Source organism: Geotrypetes seraphini, chromosome 11 (assembly GCF_902459505.1).
Source record: "Geotrypetes seraphini chromosome 11, aGeoSer1.1, whole genome shotgun sequence".
In the NCBI taxonomy this organism is placed as follows: domain Eukaryota; kingdom Metazoa; phylum Chordata; class Amphibia; order Gymnophiona; family Dermophiidae; genus Geotrypetes; species Geotrypetes seraphini.
Window position 1 is genome coordinate 48,848,158 of NC_047094.1, and position 18,472 is coordinate 48,866,629.

Sequence of the window (18,472 nt, forward strand, 5' to 3'; positions counted from 1 at the left end):
TGTATAGGCCGGGGACATGAGACAGCAGGAAATGGGAACTTTTCTTCCTTCTATTTTTGTGAATGGAAAGGCTGAGGATGTCAGAGAGGTCAGTTAAAATATGTGCTTTATAAGAAAATATAATAATGTGTTTTATAAAGTTTATAGCATAGCTGGCCTACCCAGTGAGGTGTTCCTAGTGGTGATGGTGGCAGCGTGTCAATGTGTTGAGAGGAAGAGGTGGTCTGGGAAATTCTGCTGAGCAAACTCCGGGCCCATTTCCACCCCCCAGTTAGTCCACTCCACTCAACTGATTCACACACTGAGTGGGTCTTTGGGTGTTGTTTTGGGATCTCTTCCAGTGGTTTATCTCCTTCTGGTCCAAGGAAGGAAACTTTGTTATCCTTAGCATTGACCTACAGAATATGTTTGTAACAGCGCTGCTTGTGTGGCATTAGGCTATGTAGTGATTGAAAGAAAAAAACAGACCTTTGCACATTTTTGCACTATATGGTGGGTGTATGAGGAGATTCACATTTCCTGCACAGCTAAGTCCATGTGAAGTTACCTTGTGCTGTATTTGACATCTAGCAAGGTCTCTGTTTGAAAGGAAAGATCTAAACTTAAAAATGAAGTGGCCAGAAGTTATGGTAAAAGCAGATAGTGTAGCTGGTTTTAAGAAAGATTTGGACAAATTCCTGGAGGAAAAGTCCATAATCTGTTATTAAGACATGGGGGAAGTGTCTGCTTGCCCTGGATCGGTAGCATGGAATGTTGCTACTCTTTGGGTTTTGACCAGGTATTAGTGTCCTGGATTGGCTACCATGAGAATGGGCTACTGGGCATGATGGACCATTGGTCTGACCCAGTTAGGCTATTCTTATGTTATGTTCTCATCTGTAGGGGCCTTTGTTTTCACTTCTTATTTTAATGTATTTTTTTTCTGGGAACTTATCAGTGTTTTTTATAATGGGAACAAAAATGGAAGAGAATTAATGTGTGTGGAATGGGGGGTAACTAATTTCTTCAGCTAAATAATTCAATCCACTTCAAACAGACATAGGAGAACTTGTGCACCATTCACACACCCTCCAACCAAAAACGTCAAAAGAAAAAAACTGTTCGACAACCTCCTAGCCATTCGAGCTGCAACACTCGACCCCCAACTCTACAACCAATTGATATCAACCACAGACTGCAAAACCTTCAAAAAGAAATAAAAACCCTTCTATTCAAAAAACACATAAAACCGAACTAACACAATCAGAACTGTCCCAAGCATCACCTGCAACTACTCCATATGTACTTCTAATGTCATGACAATTTAGACATAATTTATGTTATGTTATGTTTGGAATAATGGTTACATATATGAGGTTCAATAAAAGAAAATTTTCACTGCCTGTTTCTATTCTGACCATTTATTCCATTTCATGGTTATTGCAAAAAAAAAAAAAAAAAATTTTTACATGGGGGGGGGGGGGGTGTCAAAAAATGATGGGCCCCGGGTGCCACATATCCTAGGTACGCCACTGCAAAGAGCTAATAAAATAAAGCTACATCTGCAGAAGCCCACTGCCAGCTCAAAAACTTCAGAATGCACATCACATAGAAATTAGAAGAAGTTATACCACTTGAAGACTTAACCTTTCTGTCAATTCAAAAGGGCCCAAAAAAGAGATGAAAAATCCTGAAGGTCAGGATCCAAAACAGTGATCAAAGAGATGCATCTGCTATAATAATAATACCCTTAGCGCGCATGCGCACTTCAATCCTCATGTTCCCGTGCTTCTGTGGTGCCGTGTCCCCGCATTCGCAGTAGGAGCCTGCGCATGTTTTCCCAGCAACATTCCTACCTGAGAGGAAAGATTGCTGCAGGAACAAAACCTCGGCAGCCAGTCGGGCTCTCCACCTCCGGCTTCAACTTTAAACAAAGGCAGCAATAAACTGCAATACCCCAATGCCGCCATACCGACCTAGTGCCTCACTGAGGGGCCCGACCTCGGTAACCGAGGGAACCTGCTGCCGAGACGGCCGAGGAATAGAGAGCATAGTGTCTGCCTCCTCCTCCGTCGCTAACGCCTACACCCAGTCTATCACTCCCATGGAGCTGTGCAGCAGCAGGGTGTTTGCTAAGCCATCCCACTTTGATAATGCGAGTCGGGCCATCCTAGCAAAAGCTCTGAGGATGCACAGCCTAGCAGATGCTGGATAGGGAGAAGGGAAGGGAGAAAGGGGGGGTACTACTGGACAGGGGAAAACAGTGAAGGGGTGCTGCTGGACAGGGGGAGGTAAAAGTAAGGGAGAAGTGAAGACAGATAGGGGGAGAGAGAGAAAAATTAAAAAAAGACAAAGACAAACGGGGCATAGAGAGAGACATAAAGAAAGAAAGACAGACGGGGTCAGAGAGTGAGACAGAAAGAGGGTAGGAAGAGAGAAATAAAGACAAACATACAGAAAAAAAGAAATGCCTAAGTCTACACATATATTCTAGCACCCGTTAATGTAACGGGCTAAACAACTAGTATTTTATATATCATATTTATCTGCCATCATCTTCTATGTTACTTGTCTGAGACAAAATGTCTGCAAACCAGAAGGACCTGAAGAAGAGCTAGTCTTCACAAAAGGAGAAAACAAAATGACTACTGTAATTGAGATTCAGTAAAAAAGTATGGGGCAGTGGACTGTTTTTTATGTCACTATTAATATTGTACTTGTTTCACTTATTAATACATGTTATTTCATTGTACATCGCCTAGCAATTTATATAGGCGATTCATCAAGAATAAATAAACTTGAACTTGAACTCTGAGGTTCACTAAGCCAAGGAAAAAGAACTATGCTGTAGAACTTTTTGCAGATATTGCACCAAAAAATATAGTGCCTCCAAAATTGATCAGCAAGTACCGCATTGCAAACAACTAAGCACACTATTGGGCAGGGCTCTGGGTTTCTGGCCCAGAAATATCTAAGCAAAAGGACCATTTAAACTAAATAATTAATTTATGGCGCATGTATGGTTGGGCAGATTGGATGGACCACTCGGGTCTTTATCTGCCGTCATTTACTATGTTTTATTTTAACTCTCAGTACTGAATTAAAAGCTTTGCGGAGATCACACCAGATAAAACAGTACTGCATCACCTACAGAAATTGGGGTCTGATTAAAATCTTTGCAGAAGCCATGGAGGGGCATAATCGAAAGGAATGTCTAAGTTCGTTTTTGTCTGTCACAAGTCGTCCAAAGTAAAAAAACAGCGTAGGACACATTTTCAAACAATACATCCAAAAAATATATTTTTTAGAAAATCATCTAACTATAAGTCCAGCCACCTGATCGTCCAGATCGCTAAATCGTCCATCTTTATACCACATTTTTGTCCAACTTTTTGTCCAAGTCCAAAATGCCTAGAAACAAATCTTTTGGACGTGGGAGGGGTCTGCAAAGTGATGGACAGGACACACACACAGGGCATCTAAACAGTGGGCTACCTTACAGGGTACTGCTGTGAACTTCACAAAAAGGGTGCCACGTAATCATCTAACTACAGCTCCCTTATAGGTAATGGTGAGCCCCCCCAAACCACCTCCAGAATCTCCTAGACCCACCTATCTACCACCCCAATAGCCCTTATGGCTGCAGGAGTCACTTATAGGGCAGTACAAAAGGGTTTGGGGTATTTTCAGGGGAGTGCACATGTTTCACCATCAATGCAGTCATTACAGTGGCTTATGGGCATGGGTCCTTCTCTCCATGGGTCCCTAACCCACCCTCAAAACCACTTAAGACGCCTCTGCAGCGCGACTAAGCTTTCCTTCCTATGCCAGGTACTGATGTTCTGGATGCAAAATTTAAAAGTTATGATTTACGATTTTTATGGGGGTGGGGGAGGTTGGTGATCACGGGGGTAGTGTATGGGGGTCTGTACTATGTGTTTGCAGTGCTTATCTGGTCACTTTAAGTTGGTTTTTGTGACTTAGACCTTGTTTTAAATGGTCTAAATTACAACATCCAAGTTTCGTCTATGCTGTGTTGTAAAACGTTCATGCAGTACGACTAAGCCGGCCCATATCCTGCCCAATTCCCACCCTCGACACTCCTCCTGAAATGCCCTGTTTAGCTCTGGTCGTTCAGCAACACTGTGAAGGCCTAGGTCGTTTTTAAATACGTCCAAAACCTGGTTTATTATCGGCACTTGGACGTATTTTGACAATGGTCGTCCAAGTGCCAACTTACCTTTGGATGTTTTTCTCTTTCGATTATAAGCCCAATAGCATATTAGAAAAAAAGTGCCCTCAAAATAAAGCAGCGCTCAGCATGTTTAACAGCTATATCGGCATCCTGAAAACAAAGCCATCACAGAAAAGAGCTAACTAGGAAAATAATTTCTGTGCATCGAGAAGAAATGAGTGACAAACCCCACTTGAGAGGAAAGTGGTACACTTACCTCTGAAATCTGGTCAGATACTTTTATGTGAGCTCTCATTGATATTCAGTTTCTGAGACTAATAAGGCCAGATCTTTCTCTTGCAAGTATTTTTCTTTGTAGTAGAACTTGCCTGTAAGAGTTCTAGTTGGTTCATATCAGAATGCATAATTCTTGAGTTCATGCCAGTTTGGATACTGGTAGGGTTTTAAGAATCAACCCATTTTCTGAAGTGTTTTTGCTATATCCCAAAGGTTCTAGGCTGATCTGGTAAGGGTGCTAAGGATGGAGTAGTTGGATTTTACCTTCTAATTTCTTTCTTTTAGTCCTGCCAGACCAGTCCTGAGGCTTGTCCTAATATATCAGTGGTTAATAGGTCTACTAAATTTCTGTTCTTTTCCTTTTAAGTTACCAGCTTTTTATCTTTCAGGTTTGAATTATTTTTTCCAAATTAATCTTCCAAATTTTTAGGAATAATATATGAACAAAAATACATTCGAGTGACAAATATAGAACAAATAGCATATGGCCAATTGCTTTGTCAGTCAGAATACTAAGTATCTGAAGTTGTACGGAGCTCTTGTGGCTTGAATCACAGAGAGTTGTTTTATTTTTCTGTCTGTATCCGCTTGTCGACAGGCATACAACCCATAGATTCTAGACTGATCTATTGGGAATAAAGGAGAGAAAATCAGTAGGTATAATCTAATTTTTCCTTGCACTGATTAGGTTATAGGTTACAGTAGTAATGACAGTGGTTTTGTGAGTGAGTGAGAACTGATTACTTTAGTTGGGACAGAAATATCGTAAGCGAGAGGTACGGATACTTTGTGCACAAGTAGAGCATATTCCATTTGTATATTCTCAAACTTTGCATTTATTTATGGTATCACTAGGAGACTACAGGGACAGGACCATTGCTTTATGGAGCACAGTAAGCTATGAGCTGCTGACATCCAGCCATTTCTCAAACCCTATCCATGAGGTGTTGTTTAACCCTATGTCTGCTGATGAATTTGCCAGTGTTGGGCCAGGAGGGGTGAACTTCTGCATGATGGAGCAGCAGGGATCTGGTATCAAACTAAAGGTATATGTTGGTGTGATGTGTGGTTTCTATTTATTTCTCATCTTTACGTGTGCATTGTTTTAATCCTATACCCATCTAGTCTGCTTGTTCCTGCTTTCCTGACCTTGAAATACATTTCTGCTAAAGAGATGAAAAACAATCTGGATCTCTCCCAGGGCCTGAGGGAGGCTGGTGATAAAACCACAGGAGACTTAGCTGCAGCTCCCCTGGGCTGATGGAAATTTAGTACTGAAAGTTCAGAAGTGATATGAAGCCAGACAGTCTAACACTGCACTTGTTCTCTTAGGCTTTTACAGCTGGTGTCATGATTGTTTTAGTTCTCCACGTTGCCCCAAGCACAAAAACTTAATGTGAGCCCACTATGGACAGATACCTGCATATAGTGTGTATATCGCTGTGTACCTCTTGTAGCGCTATAGAAAATGAGTAGTAGTCTACCTATCCAGACGCTGTGAGACCAGGACTACTGCAACAATCATAACACTGTGTGTGTTAGGCATTGCCTGTCCCTGAATCTCTCCCTTGCTGTCTGATTTCCCATGGCAGATTCATAATGCTTCTGTCCCAGATGAAGTTGGTACAGCAGAACTTACATCTCTTAGCTACAATGAGAACTTCCTTCTTTACTGTGGCACCAACACTGGGCGCATCTGTGTCTGGGACATAAAGACTAGTCGTTGCTTCATGATTTGGGAGGCTGACAAGGGTGAGATTGGTAAGTACAGGACATGACATGGTAAATCCAAGAACCTCACAATGGGGTCTTCAGTGCTACATCGTATGCTTGGTGATTTATACATTGCACCAGTGATCAATAAGAAAGCACACTTAGTTTGCAGTGATTAATGGGGACAATGTACTGTATCCTGAAAATAGCAAAAGAAAAGTCAGGATCAAGTATGCATATTTTATACTACATTTTTAACAAATTCTATGAGTGTCAATACATCTTTAGAGAGTAAAATATTGTTTAGATTGTGAGCTCACTAGAACAGAGAGGGAAAATTTTCTAATGATTGAAAATGTAACCCTCATTTCTAATGTGTTTTAGCATTCCACCCTCCCCCCCGCCCCCACACCAATTTATACAAATAAATCAATCTTTACAATATTTAGTTAATGGTTCCCAAACTTCCATACATTTTTTATAATAACCCTTCTGAATGGCCATAAACTTTTCCATTAGAATTCTAAGTGTGTGTTCTAGAAGTATTAATTTCATTATTACACCTATTGAGTAATTTTTTGACTAATGTCTTAACTTGGCAGGCATTTCATAAATCAATATAAATAAAATAAATATTTTAATAGGGAAAATATTAGTTGTTGTCTTCCTCTAAACACTCTATATAGGAGACTGCATCCAGACCCCTGGCTTCGCCTTTTAAGATGTTTCAATGGATTGGTTTGGTATGGGTTCTGGATTTATACAAATGATTCAAGCTTTGTATTGTTCCCCTTCTGCCAGATTATATATTAATAATACTTTTTCATTGCTCACACATCTCCGTGACCTTTTCCAATAAAGATTTTTCATTTACTGTCTTCGTTTCTTGCAATGTTTTGTAAATTCAAATTCCTAGATAATTTATACCCTCTTCCTTCCAAAGAAAGGGGAATAAATCAAACAATCCTTTTTGACAATGTACATTAAGTGGAAGAATCTCTGATTTACTCTAATTTATTTTATATCCTGAAAATTTTCCAAATCTTTTAATCAAATCTAGTAAATGTGGAATGGTTGCTTCAGGATTCCTCAAATGAAGCAATATGTCATCTGCATAAGCAGAGACCTTGTATTCCCGACCTGCATAAGGAATACCCTGGATTTCCTTTGCCTGTTGTACAGCTAATAACAAGGGTTCCAAACAATATCTCCTTTGCTTTTTGAAATTATATTGGAACCCTTTTTTATTTTTTTATTTTTTTTTATTATTATTATTATTATTATTGCTATGCATACTTTTCCATTCAAAAATGATTTTTTATGTGGATAGATATTTTCTGGAAAAGATATTCTTATACATTTGAAAATACAGACTATGCTGATACTTTTTCTCCTCCTCAACCTAATCCCATTCTCAGGAATTTTTTCTCTCAATGTGGATAAAAGTCACAGCTGCATTGAAGAAGGGCAGTTTTCAAAATGATTCATTTAGCAAAAAACTGTCTAAAAACTGTTCTCTTGTTATCTATTAAGAACCACTTCCATTTCTGATATCCCAGGAGTTCTGTTGTGTCGTGGAAATCGACTGGTGAGTGGGAGCAATACCAGGAAGATCCGTCTCTGGGCTGTGGCAGCTGTACAGGAGCTGAGACAGAAAGGGTCTAGAGCCAAGTAGGTTTCTCTGTTATGTCTTTTTTCTTGTCTGTGCAGTGTCAGATTTATTCTTTTCAGTAGTCTATTGATTAGAGCAGCAGACTGAGAAACAAGGAAGCAGGAGTTTAAGACTTGTGACATTTGTAAATCACATCACCCTCTGGGGATAGGAAATGATCTACTGTACCTTATTGTACTTTACTATGGGCTACCAATGAAAACATATGAGCTAAATACAAATATATGTCTTTCCATAGCATCCCTCTAAACCAGTGGTCTCAAACTTACGGCCTGGGGGCCACATGCAGCCCGCCAGGTACTATTTTGAGGCTCTCGGTATATTACCATTGTTCTGGAACATTGTCCGCCTCACTGCTGTAACCTCACGCAAGTACTTTTCTGTAAGCAATTGTGAGGTGAAGTGGAGAGGACAGTCATTGTCCAGTACTGGAGGAGGTGAGAGCTGAAGGCGGTTGCGGACTCGACCACCAGACACTTAAGGCACACGTTTTCCAGGCATAAGTCGGATATTGATTCTAGCCTAGAGGACTACACCAAAATCTTGTCTCTTGCAGTTGATACTTTATATTAGAATCTAAATCACAATTTTGATTGTTTATAGTTTATAAATCTGTCCTTAATTGCTTCTGATAATTTCAGCTATACACAGCTGAAAGCAGTGCAACATGCAGAAAGTGAAAAACTATCTAAACTTCACTTTCTGTATGTTGCACTGCTTTCAGCTGTGTATAGTTGAAATTATCAGAAGCAATTAAGAAAAGATTTATAAACTATAACGAGTTTTACCTCATGCAAAATTGTCATTTCTTTAATAAGACATTAACTATTTTTTTCTGCAGCCCTCCAAGTACCTACAAATCCAAAATGTGGCACTGCAAAGGGTTTGAGTTTGAGACCGTTGCTCTAAACCGGCAAAGATGGTTTATGCTCTCCTACCAGAAGACAGAGACTGAGAAATACTGAGTTTTTAAGTAAGCCTATATGTGGGCTGTGCAGTGCCTTGGAAATCAATTGTCTCAGCAGATGGTAGCAGTCCAGGTTAGTGTAGGCCCTAGGGAAATTGGATTTAGGGTTGTTAAACACTCTGTGTTCACTGTTTATTGCAGCCAGACTGGGATTGAGGCCTACAGGGGTGTCACACTCAGTGTCAGGTGAAGGAGGAGGCTGGCCTCCTGGAATGCGGTTGCCCTGAGTGTGATGAGGATCAGATTTGGGTCGAAGAGAAGGCTCTGGCCCAGGATCTTCCTTTGGGGGAGGATGCTTGGAAGGAGAGGTGTGCATTCAGTGGTGTGCATTTTTCATTGGGAGGAGCTGCAGAAATTTATATTTCATCTGTTTTGAAGTTTGAGGAGGTACCTAACAAGGCTCCATGGATGGTGAATCTGGTTTTGAAGAGTGTTCGGAAGTCCTCTTGATCCTTCCTTATGCACCAGGACATTAGGGCTGCATCAGGGGCTGTAAAAACCAAAAGGTGTTATTCAATAAGTATTACCTATCGGCAATAGCTTCTCTCCTCTCCCTTGCAAACTGACGCAGCCCTTATGAGGGTGAAATATGGCTGTATTGGACTTTTAATTATTTACATATTTATGATTTTATGTGGTGAAGAAATTTTACATTGGAGTTTTGGACTTCTATGCTGATCTACTGTTTGTTTATTTTTTGTATCCTGGATCTTGTCCTGCCTATTTGTTTTCATGGACAAGGGCTTTAGGACATGATACAGACACGGTAGAATTTGTTTGATGCTCCTTTCCATATTGCCCAGTCCATGAACTGTCTTTACTTGATTCCAGAGTAGGATAGGAAATCTTTGTGGTTCCCTATAGTTGATGCTGTTATCTTCACAGTAAATATTGTCTCAGTGGACGGTGGCATAGCCCTTAAGGACCCCCCAAGATCACCAGATGGAGGTGTTGCTGAAGCAGAGTTTTGATGCTGTGGCACTGGTGGTGCAGGCAGCTATTTGTGAAGGTTTCGTGGCCAAGGCCTGTTTTCATTGGGTTGAGTGGTTTTACACAGGTAGTCAGATGATTAGTGTCTGACTGATCAGGAAGCTACCGGCAGCGAAAGGGTGTGGAGAAGGCTTACCAGCAAATGCTGGGAAGAAGAAGCTGCCATCTGACTTTCATCTTGAGTGTCTCCTGATGTTAGCATCAGACACTGATTGGGCTGCCTCTGTGACACAGAGCACTGAGGAGTGCTAAGTATCAGTCTCTACCCTGGTGAGGCTATCTTTGATTTCTTCTTGTGATTGAGGAGTATGGAGAAAGAGAAGAATAAGTCAGAAGTGACAGTAACATCTCTCCTAAAGTAGTTGGTCCTATAGATAAACATCTGTTTGTGAGAACTATTCCGGAGAACCTTCCAGGGACTTCGTTTTTGGAAGGAGCTTCTTTGACTTTGTAAGATAGAGGCATTAGAAAATTTCCTAAGAAACATGAATCTTAAGTTCCTTAATTTTTCTTTGATGTTTTATCTTTCTGTAGAGATTTTAATTAGGAAATATTTTAACTTTAAATCATTTTTATTAAGCATGAGAAAATACACATAATAAGAAGAGTGAATATACAAATATACATAGTTATATAAATAAACAATCAATAATAAATTGAAACAATTTCTATTTCAACTGCCACATTGTATCTTACAAACCCATTGCTCACCACCCACCCAATTTCCCGATTAAATAAGCATATGAATATAATAAATAAAAATAGTTATACTTATAATAAGAACTACCCATCTATTCTTCCAGGATTGCATAAAAAATAATTTATTTTTTTTTTTTTAATCTTTATTCATTTTTACATCTTACAAGTGTATCAATAAGTTGACAATTGAAATTAAATACATCACTTGAATTTCTATCATTTTAACATTAATACATAAAATTTAACCCCTTCCCACCCATCCCTACCATAACATATGCAATTAAATATATCCTACGAAATATTTTTTTTACTGATCCAAACATTTTATAAAATTCCCTCCCTCCCATCCCTTCACTTGTAATGTACTTGTAATGGAAAAATGGTATCTATTCATTATAATAATTTGTCAATGGCCCCCATATTTCTTTAACTTTTTTATAATTCCCTTTCTGTATGGCTATTGTTCTCTCCATCTTATAAATGAGTTCCACCAAAAACTGTAATTAAACCTGGTACAATTTTTCCAATTATGTATGATATGTTGTATGGCGACTCCTGTCATAATCAATAAAAGCTTATTATTGTTTGATGAAATTTGGCTCTTTGTTCTCATTGACATACCAAATAGAACCGTGTCATACGACAAAGCCACAGGATTCTCTAATAAACAATTTATTTGGGTCCAGATTGATTTCCAAAAGGTCAAAATAAGGGGACAATAGTATAACAAATGATCTAGTGTCCCAATCTCGAGATTACAATGCCAGCATCTATTAGACTTAGAGCTATTTAACTTCTGTAATCTAACTGGGGTCCAAAATGCTGTATGTAAAAGGAAAAACCAAGTTTGTCTCATAGATGCGGACACTGTACATCTCATTCTCCAAGACCAAATTCGTGGCCATTGAGACGCAATAATTTGATGCTTGATCTCAATGCTCCAAATGTCCCTAAGTCCAGTTTTAGGTTTTTTATTTACAAATCCATTTATCAATTTATACCACTGTGCGCATGAAAACAGTCGGGTAGCAAGTGAGCTCCGTATCGGCAGACTTTGAAAGTAAAATAAGTCGCACGAAAGTATATTTATTTGTGGTTTAAACGTAAGATAAAGGCTTGTAATGGCTTTGGGGAAGCAAAATAAGAACGATTTACCGTTTACAGCCTCTGGTAGTGGAAGTGTTAAGAGAGCAAAGCCTGAGCCGGAATCAGCAACATCAAAAAATGGCAACAGAGAAGTTATGAAGGAACTGAGAGAGATTAAGGAGATTGTGTCGGGCATTGCTAAGAAAGTGAATGATCTTACTGACGAAGTTTCTACCTGAACAAGAGAATGGAACTGATAGAAATTAAAACAAATAATATTGAAAAAAGAATGGTTACGACAGAAGCAGAATTACTCCAAAATAAAATAGATCGGAGGAAAATTGAATTACTCATCCGTGAACTTGAGGATTGTTCGAACCGAGAGAGGAGGAGTAATTTAAGGATCTTAGATCTACCGGAAGGGGTGGAGAAAGGAAATGCTATCTCCTTCCTGGAAAACTTATTGCCCAAAATACTGCCTATAAAGTCAAAGTTCCCTCTAGAAATAGAGAGGGCACACAGGATTCCTGTAAAAAGATCTGACAAGCAAATGGATCCTCAGCCATTAATATTTAAGCTGCTAAGATATCAGCAGGTCATGGAGATTTTCCAACTAGCAAAGCAAAATAAAAATTTGAAATGCCAGGACGCCCGTATAAATTTAGTACCCGACTTTGCCAGAAACACAGCAAATAAAAGAAAAAGTTTTTTGGAACTTAGACCACAGTTGAGAGCGATGGAGGCTAAATTTGGGCTACTATACCCTGCAATTATGAAGATTACTTTTGATAATAAAACAATCACTTTTGATTGGAAATTACAGGATTTTATACATCAGCAGGAACAGCCAATGTCAACATAAATCCTTCACTGGATATCAAAGAAAGATTTGATTGTGCCGGTTTATATTTTTTTGTTTCTTTCTGTTGAAATTATTTGTTTAGGAATTTCTTTTAGAGAACGATAGAACATACTAATCAAAAATAGAAGTAATTTTTCCATAAAGCCTAAAGTAAACGGAAAAAAGAATGTATGCAGATTTAATTTAAATTGTATGAGTCAACGATTCCTGCAAGGAGTATTCTTTAGATCTTGTATTCTAAACTGAGACAATATGGGTCTAGTGTTGCTACAGTCTTTGTGCCTGCCATTGCATTAGAAAACACACTGATAATCATGCCTCTTTGAATGACAAACTCCCACTTGCTCTACAGCCCCCACCATGGAGATATTAATCTTGTTCAGTTGGCATTACTCCTGGCAGAGATTGAGAAGGTGGTGAGGATAACTGAAGGAAATTGATATCACATCATTCTATATAGCGATCTGAACTCTATGCCGAATTTACCCCTGTATAACTTCATCTGGAATGAGACACTGTGTTACATTGGAAAGTTGACCTGGAAGAATATAATTTAAGGTGTGCTTCTAATTGGAATGCAGAAATGGTTTTATGGGAAATATTGCAACTAGGCTGGAAGAGTGAAAAGAAGTGCCATTTGTTACTGAGATAAAGCAATTTAAAGCTTTGGTTGCTTTTAAGGCTTTAGTTGATGTTTAGTGGTGATGTAAACATGGGAGCATGCAGTTGGAGCAAGATAGCCAAGGATGTCTATGTTCTGGGAGTTCGGGGAGAATTAATACTGATTGAGAATGACTTCTATGTGTTCGGAATCTAAGTAAACACAGAGCAGATATCAAGGCGGTATCTTACTACAATCCCCTGATGTAACGTAGAGCGAATTAGGGGATGTATGGGAGCAATTCATTTGAGGCATCAGATACAGGACAATGGAGAGACTGAAGCAGTGACACGCTGTGAAGAAAGAGAAAACAACAGATATGTACTATTTTCTGAGGATATTGCTTCACTAGATTGGAAGAGCGTGTAGGATTGCCTTTTGTTACTGTGACAAAGTAGTGAGAGAGTGGATCATTTGAAGCGCCGGAGGCGAGAAATTGGAGAATATGGAGCAGTGACATGTAAAGATTGTTTCCCGGTGTATGAAAAACAACAGCGAAGTTCTGTTTTTGGGAGATATTGCTTCAGTAAAGGTGACTGCTTGAGAAGATTGGTATGGATCCGTTGCATATAAGAGAATTTTCTGAATATAATTTAATAAGACATAATACTAATTTAGATTTATTCTATGATTTTGATAAATGCAAATATTTCAAATATCTTGAAGGGAGAAAGATTTAATAGTTTCATAGTATGTAAATGAAATTTTAAAGGCGGTTATTATAGTGGTAGAAGTTAACATACATTTATTTATTTATGTTTCATCTATGAACTGAAATATATGAAAATTAATTGAATAAATTTAAATATGCCTATGTTTCACATGTGGGATCCCATTAGATTTATTGAAAATATTTATAAAAGGAATTAAAACACAATACATTGTTCAAGAGATGGATATTATGATTTGGCTTATGGAGATTCAATAAATGTAAACTAAGTTCAGGTATTAAATTATAAAAAGATGTTATTCGGATGGTTAAGAATTCTAACTGATTCATATATTCAAATATAAATTAATTATCTTATAATATTACTTTAGGTGTTTAGTTAGGGTATATACTGATTCATTCTTTAGTTAGATATTTAATGAATTTGGAAAAAGATAAGATAGATGAAATTTTTATAAAAGTTTTTAATGACTTAATCTGTATGGAAATCGATAAGTTTCAGATAATTAATGTAATACAATAATAAGAATAAATAAGTGGAAAAAAGAAATCACGAGGAAATTGGAACTAATATTGATATTTCATTTTAGGTATAAAATACTTCATTGAAATGGTGTAAAATGGTACTAAAATAGAGTATAAACATACTATTAAAATATATTAATTAAAAGATGAGAGAATTAGAACATAATTTACTGTCTCATACATATTAATCTATGATATCTGTTTAAATATTTCTAAGGATACATACGGATTTATTAAGTAAATAATGATAATATAATTTATAGGCTAGAATAAGTTAAATAATGAATTATTGTAAATTAATATAAATGTTTTTTAGGTGACTTATTTTTAAGAAATGTTTTAAAGGTAGTCTGACAGGGGTTTCTCATTGCCTGATCTAATATGTGTGTCACCAAGTTTTCACTTTTAGTGAGGAATTGGGGAGGGAGGGTTGGGGAAAGGGAGGATTAGAAAGGAGGAATTATATGTGCAAAGTTTTAAAATTTTGGAAATGGTGTCTATTCATTGTAAATTAATTAAATCTGATTATTGTCATTGGTATACGTATTTAGAAATAAGAATACAGTGGAACCTTGGTTTACGAGCATAATTCATTCCAGAAGCATGCTCGTAAACCAAAATACTCGTATATCAAAGGGAGTTTCCCCATGGGAAATAATGGAAACTCGCTTTGATACGTTCCCCCCTCCCGAGGCCAGCGGCGCTGCTCCCCCCCTGCTCGCAAAGGCCCCCCCCCCCCGCCTGACCAACTTTAACTCACCCCCCGTCTGGCACTGGCACGAGAATCGGCATCACTCCCCCCCCTGCTTGGATCGGCATCTCCCCCCCCCCGTGAGAACAGGCACCCCCTGCCCGACCAACTTTAACTCACCCCCCATCTGGCACCGGCACGCAGCCCACAGGACGTGCCAGTACCGCTTTAAGATCTTCCTGCCTCTGCCGGCTTTGAGCATGCATCAGCGCATGCTCAAGCCCTTCTAATTCTCCCTCTCGCCGAGAGGGTGCCTATTCTCGCGGGGGGGGTGCCGATTCGAGCGGGGTGGGACCTTTGTGAGCGGGGGAGCGATGCCGGTTCTCGTGCCGGTGCCAGACGGGGGGTGAGTTAAAGTTGGTCGGACGGGGGGTGCTGGTTCATGTGGGGGGGTGCCGATTCGAGCAGGGGGGAGCGATGCCGGTTCTCGGGGTGGGTGCTCACAAATCGAGTTAACACTCGGTTTGCGAAACAAGTTTTGCGAGAATGTTTTGCTCATCTTGCAAAACACTCGCAAACCGGGTTACTCGCAAACCGAGGTTTGACTGTATATAATGGAGCTTAAAATTTTTTCATTAAATGTTAATGGCCTCAACCAGCAAATAAAAAGAAAAAAATGCTCGCCTTTTTGAAACAACAGAATGCTGACATATATTATATACAAGAGACACATCTGTCAGCGGCAGAGTCAAAAAAGTTGGAAGGGGGTTGGGTGAAACAGTGTTTTTCCGCCCTGGCATCGGGGAAAAAAGCAGGGGTTGCTATATTAATAAATAAGAAATGCACAGCTAATTTTCAAATGATTGATTTTGATCCTTTGGGTAGATGGTTATATGGGAAATACTGCCCAGGCACTGTTTAATGTGTATGCCCCTAATTCGAGTCAAGCTGAATTATTTAGAACATTGCAACAACTGATTCTCCCACTGGCTGCTTCTAGCTTAGTGGTGGCTGGAGATTTTAATGCTGTCATGGATCCATTAATGGATAAAAAACCAAGCAAAGTTATGAAATCATTAGGGCTAGATAATTTAGTACAATATTATGATTTGAAAGATATATGGCGGATACTTCATTTTGATTATCGGGAATTTTCTTTTTACTCAGAAAGTCCATAAATCCTTTTCAAGAATAGACTATATTTTTGTTTCAAATCAATTAGTACCACAAGTGGCACAAGCCTCCATAGATCCAATCATTTTGTCTGATCATGGTGGTGTGTGGATTGAATTTAAGATTCCGATTTAAGAAATAGATCTGTATGGAGATTTGATAATACATTGATTGCGGATTCAAAATTCCTTGAAGAATTTCAATTAAAAATGAATGAATTTTTTCAAATTAATACGTTGGAAGAAACCTCCATGGAAATTTTATGGGATGCCTTTAAGGCGACCATGAGAGGTAATATTATATCATATTCGGCATATATTAGGAAACAACTTAAAAAACAATATTCTAATTTAGAAAAATAATTAAGAATCTAGAGTCTAAATTGATTGATAAATGGGAGCAAAGTACTCTGCAGGCTCTATTAAAAAATAAATTAAAAAAAATAAATAAATTTATATATGCATATATAAAATAAATAAGTAAGATCTACATAACAAAACATGACTGCAAGCAGCTGGAGTTAATTTTTCTAAGAATGGTTTCCAAATAACAAGTAAAATACTACCTTGTTTCGTATCCCAGTCAGAAACTGACATAGAGGGGCATAATCAAAAGGGACATTTTCGTCTAAGTCGCCCAAAGTAAAAAACAGCCTAGGACACATTTTCGAAAAACACGTCCAAAATTTTTTTTCTTTCAAAAATCGTCTAGCTATATATCCTGCCGATCTGATCGTCCATCTTTATACCACATTTTCGTCCAACTTTTCATCCAAGTCAAAAACGCCTAGAACAAGCCCTGTTGGACATGGGAGGAGTCTGCAAAGTGATGTTCTGAACACCCAGATATGCCACCTAAATAGTGGAGTACATTACAGGGCACTGCTGTGAACTTCACAAAAAGGGTGCCATGTCTTCTCCTCACTACAGCTCCCTTATAGGTCATGGTGAGCCCCCCCAAATCACCCCCAGAATCCCCTAGACCCACTTATCTACCACCCTAATAGTCCTTATGGCTGCAGGAGCCACTTATATGCCAGTAAAAAAGGATTTTGGGGGTGTATAGGGGAGTGCACATGTTTATGTATCAATGCAAAGGATTACAGGGGCTTATGGGCATGGGTCCTCCTCTCCATGAGTCCCTAACCCATCCTCAAGATGGCTTAAGTCGCTTCTGTGCTGGACAACTAGGCTTTCCTATGCTAGGCAGCCAGGTGATGATGGTCTAGAGGCTGAATTTTAAAGGTGTGATTAATATTTTTATGGGGGTGGGGGGGTCAGGGATCACTGGGGTAGGATCAAGTTTCTTTGATCTTGTTTGATTTCTAATATGGATGTCTGCCTTATTTGATGACAACTGTCCTTCCCCCTTGATGTGGGATTTATTATTTTTATTGTAGTTATACAGTCAAAATGCTATATTTATTATTATGGGAAATGTAAATTTAAAAAATGCAAATTAAAAAAGGAAGCTGCCAAGATTTAGATGGGCTCCTCCTCCTTGTTGCATGCCTGTTGCAATTTTCTCCAAACATCTAAGTTCATGGTGCTCAGTGTGGTGGTAAGATGGTCATTGTGGCTGAGAGATTGGTAGGAAGAGGCATACTCCAGATCTAAATTTAGCAATTACCTTTTAGAGGTTCTCTTTGGAGAGGATCTGGATAAGCTGGTTGAGTCTGGGTGAGACCACAGTTCTTCATCTTCCAGAAGACAAGCAAGCCTAGGTCGTTTAGCAGGGGTGCTGCCAGGAAAAGTAAGTTTTGTGAGGCTTGCAGGTGTAGGCCAGATAGAGGGAGAGACTCTCAGTGTAGTCGTTTCTTTGAGAGACCATGCCTTTCATGGGGGTTGCAGGGAAGGCCAAGATTCCAGTTCCTTAGCATCTGCCTTAGAACAGGCTTAACGAAGATGTCAGAGTCCAGGCTCTGATTCTGATAGGTGCAAAGTTGCAGGCTTCTCTATCAGAGGTGGACCCAGATTACCTCAGACCAGTGCTCTGTTTACTCACCTTTTCACTGCTCCCTAGGTCAAGTGCAGTCCTTCTGGAGCATGAGATGATGCTGGATGGAACCATGGTTAGTGCTGCCTTTGATGACTGCATGGATATGGGAATCATAGGCACCACTGCTGGGACACTATGGTACATAAACTGGGCAGAGAACACCAGTATCCGACTGATCAGTGGCCACAAGAACAAGGTAAAAAGAAGAAGTGTGCTTATCCTTCTAAATCTCAGCTGAAGTGAAAAGAGATTTCTACTGGTATTGATTAAAAACTGATGAGAGGAAGTTCAATTGCTGGTAGTCTCTCTTTTTTT

At 39.0% G+C, this 18,472-nt stretch overlaps 1 protein-coding gene across 2 annotated transcripts in view; it reads left to right on the forward strand.

Annotated features, from left to right (window-relative positions):
- Positions 1-18,472, forward strand: part of WDR90 (WD repeat domain 90) — a 247,472-nt gene that overhangs the window by 215,050 nt on the left and 13,950 nt on the right. For both annotated transcript variants that reach the window (XM_033914400.1, XM_033914401.1), the window contains 4 exons: positions 5,306-5,496; positions 6,043-6,211; positions 7,723-7,834; positions 18,182-18,353. In XM_033914400.1, the coding sequence (XP_033770291.1) occupies positions 5,306-5,496; positions 6,043-6,211; positions 7,723-7,834; positions 18,182-18,353 (644 nt within the window). The remainder of the gene's footprint in view (positions 1-5,305; positions 5,497-6,042; positions 6,212-7,722; positions 7,835-18,181; positions 18,354-18,472) is intronic.